The 3,612-nt window shown below is 34.7% G+C and overlaps 1 protein-coding gene across 1 annotated transcript; it reads right to left on the minus strand.

Annotated features, from left to right (window-relative positions):
* Positions 1-270: 270 nt before the first annotated feature.
* On the minus strand, positions 271-2,930 carry LOC105229488 (uncharacterized). The gene is made up of 5 exons (XM_049457799.1): positions 2,436-2,930; positions 2,243-2,335; positions 1,502-1,655; positions 1,041-1,174; positions 271-826 (listed from the first exon to the last, which is right to left on the minus strand). Exons 1-5 carry the CDS (start codon positions 2,635-2,637, stop codon positions 369-371), a joined length of 1,041 nt encoding a protein of 346 aa, XP_049313756.1. The 5' UTR covers positions 2,638-2,930; the 3' UTR covers positions 271-368.
* Positions 2,931-3,612: the final 682 nt, after the last annotated feature.

Here is a 3,612-nt window from a genome sequence, read left to right on the forward strand (position 1 = left end):
TGCCACCTAAAAGTATGCTAAAGATTTGAAAAGGAGCTGAAAATGAACAGTTTTGATATACCTGTAATAGTAAAAAAGAGTCAGCCGTTAGTAATTCGCCCAAAAGTATGCAACAAGAAGATATTTGTTATTTCGCCAGCAAAAGAATTTTTTATGCCTTTTTTCGCACCCTGTAGCCCTGCTTTAAAGAAACCACGTGTCAGCAGCGCATGCGCAACCAGCTGCTTCTTTCACTTTGATAAGGAAATTACAAAAATTAAAAAAAGTATAAACTATTTAAAAATATATGGTATATTTTTTATTGTTATTTTCAAAGCGAATCCATGAAATATACTTCATTCCACCATTTAACCGCTCAAGCATTAAATTCAATGCAACTTGTGTTCCTTTTCCTCTGCCTTTGAGCCGTCGTGCGCGGCGTGCGTCTGCTGCAATTCCAAATGCGTAATATCTTTGATGTTCCGACTATGTGCAGTACTGGGGGCCGTGTCATGATGCTCCGCAGACGCCACCTCCGTTGTTGCAACGTCGGCGATGAAAAACTCGGCCGGCACCTGGGCAAACACGCTGCGGAAGTGCGCCAATAGTACTTTATTGATTTCCGCTTCGATTTTCGGCTTGAATATGTCGAAAAAGACACGCCAGCTGTCATTGAACACGGCGTTCGTATTATCGTTCAACACTTTGTCCTTGAACAAATTGTCGAAATGCAAATTCAAGTCCTTTATGGAGTCCACATTAAATTGTAGCGCCTTCAGATTGAAAAATTTGTGATTTTCCAAAGTGTTCAACTTAACCTTGGTCGTAACGGTGTAGAGGCCATCAACTGCGGGGAGGTGGTGGTGGTGAAAGAGAGTGAGGCAAGAAATAAAATATTTTAATGGATTTTGTGGCGCATTTGCAAGGAATGTGCGTGGATTGTGCGAAATATGGCGATGTTTTATATTTTTTAGTTTGTAGTGGAAAAGTGCGTTTAGGGTTAGCGGAATTGTGTATTGTTATAATTTTTTTTTGTAATTAATTTTTAATTTTTTGCTTACATATTTCCATGAACATTTCACCGCTCGTGTCGAGTTTGAGCAACAGCACGTGTCCTTTGGCGGTGTAATGACCGTTAAGTCGCATTTTCGGTACTAAGTAGGTCATTTTGAAATCGTACTCATTATCCTTGAAGCTTTTGGTGCGAAAAAATTTGAAAGCGGAAAATATTTTGCAAAGAAATCAACAATTAGTCGCTGGTACTCAGATTATATATATAAAATATGAATGTAAATTATATCACACTAGAACCTTAAGGCAAAAAACTCTGGCACCTGTTTACGTAAATAACTGATTTTATGCGCTTAATTATCATTCTCCTATCATTTCATCCATAATTGAATACCAATTGGTTGTTAATTACGAATAATCGAATACAACTACTCAGTTATTTAAGCACAATGTAAATAAGGTTTATGTAATCAATGTAAACATATAAGAAATATAACATACTCTCACTTACTTGACACTCTTGACCTTCGCCTCACTCAAACCGGTTACTGTTATATTATTAATCTTCACTGTGATCGGTGTAATGTTTTCACGATCTTCGATTACTTCGAATTCTTGTACGAATAACGGATCGATGGGTGTGGAATGCGGGACGCCATCGATACCTATGGAAATATGGAAAATATATGTATAAGTAATATATTGTTTTGTATGAAATAAGTCGACTACGAGTATATAAAAACAAAATAAATGTTAAATTACATTAAAAAAAGAAATCTTAACTAGATAGTAATCCTGAAAATTTTTTCTGCGCAACATTCAATTCATTAGCATGTCAGAAATGTTACGGCTAAATTAAATATGGCTTTATATTTTGAAATCCCGAAATTTCGGGATCAGTACAATGTAATCCCGGAGTCCCAAAAATTTTCGAAATTAATTTAAATAGAATTTTTTTACTCTAAAATATAAAAATAACCAAACAATTCTATTTCAAAATCCCGAAATTTCGGGATCAGCATATTGTAGTCCCGAAATCCCAAAATTGTACGAAACGTATTTAACATACATTTTTTACTCTCGAAAATTTACTCTTGAAAAAAAGTTTTAATTAGGACTTGATTAGCATATGAAATTCACAATCCCGAAATCCCGAAAATTTTCTAAACGAATTTGAATTTTTAAATTTGTGTTACAGAAAACAGAAATTAAGTGTTTCTAGTTTTCACCACTCTGCCTCTCCTCCTCTTACCTTGCTTCCAAGCGCTGAATATATTTTGATAGGCATTTACGATACATTTATCAAAATCAGCTGACTTACGCTGACAGGTTTGCAGATCTTTTGCTGTGAATGGCAGAAATACAAGACACAGTTATTACCAAAACAACAACAAAAACTTGTTTATGGTTTTTTTTTTGTTTCATGCAAAAATCGCGCAACTTACGTTTCTCTTTCAAGAAAGTGTGTTTGTTGTTTTCGGTATTTTTGCCTACCGTTGCGCTGGTGGTGCTGGTTGTAGTGCTGCTGCCACTTATCGGGCATGTTGCACCAGCAGGACAGTTGCTCACCACACTGCTGCTGCCGAAAGTTGGCAACAACACGGCGCACAATGCGAAGACAGTGCACAAAATGCTTATGGAGTGCATTTTTTGGTGGAAAAAATTTCAAATTTTGAAAAAAAAACCGAAAAAAATTAAAACAAAAATTCGAGAAAAAAAATTAAAAAAAAAAAAAAAATTTTAAACAAACCAAAACAAATTAAAATTAATGTAAAATTTTATAAAATAAGTAGATTTCTTGTTTAAAAAACAAAAGTTTTCGATTTATTTTTTGTTGTCTTTCACTTTTTTTACTAATTGTCACTCTCGTTTTGCTGTGTTACGCTAAAAAAATTGGATTATATGCTGTTCACACGTCGGATTGCAGTTTGCAACTGATTGAGTGTTCGTATAAAACTTTGTTTTTATTGGAAAGTGAGTGAAAAATTCACTAGTAAAGCGTTAAGTTGTTGTTTGAGTGACAGACATATGTGCGCGTGTGTGTTTGTTTGCATTGTTGTAGTTAATTATTTAATTAAAAGCGCATAAACAACATAAAAGGCGCGCGACGTAATGCGAGGCGTTGCGTTGAGGTCACGTTTTCTACTGAGATTCTTAAGGTATTTTACTTTATTTCAAACAATTTTATGACAAAAGTTGTTTATTTGTAGTGTTTTCAGTTATTTTGCACAGCTCGTGTCGGCAACTTGTCACAACATGCGCTATTTTTCACAGCTTTCGCGTTTCCTTCCCTCATTCCATCACTTTGTCTCACACGTTAAGTAATAAGAACAACTTAACATCTGTTTTCTTTTGTTTTTTCTTTTTGTTGTGGTACAACTTTTTCTAAACTAGTACCAGTTTTTTCAGCACAAAATTCCACCTGGCATGTACAGTTGTAAAAATGCAACCGGAAGTTGTGTTGTATCAATTAGAGCGTTTGGCGCGTATTCGGAAGTAAATTTAAATTAGAATTTTATGAGTCTCTAAGAGGAAGTAAAAAATAGTAAACGCTGACTTATCAAGCATTTTTGAGACAAATCAAGCAAGTTGACTGCATTAATTTAAAGTTTATGAGTCGAC

The sequence above is a fragment of the Bactrocera dorsalis genome, chromosome 5, assembly GCF_023373825.1.
Source record: "Bactrocera dorsalis isolate Fly_Bdor chromosome 5, ASM2337382v1, whole genome shotgun sequence".
NCBI lineage: Eukaryota > Metazoa > Arthropoda > Insecta > Diptera > Tephritidae > Bactrocera > Bactrocera dorsalis.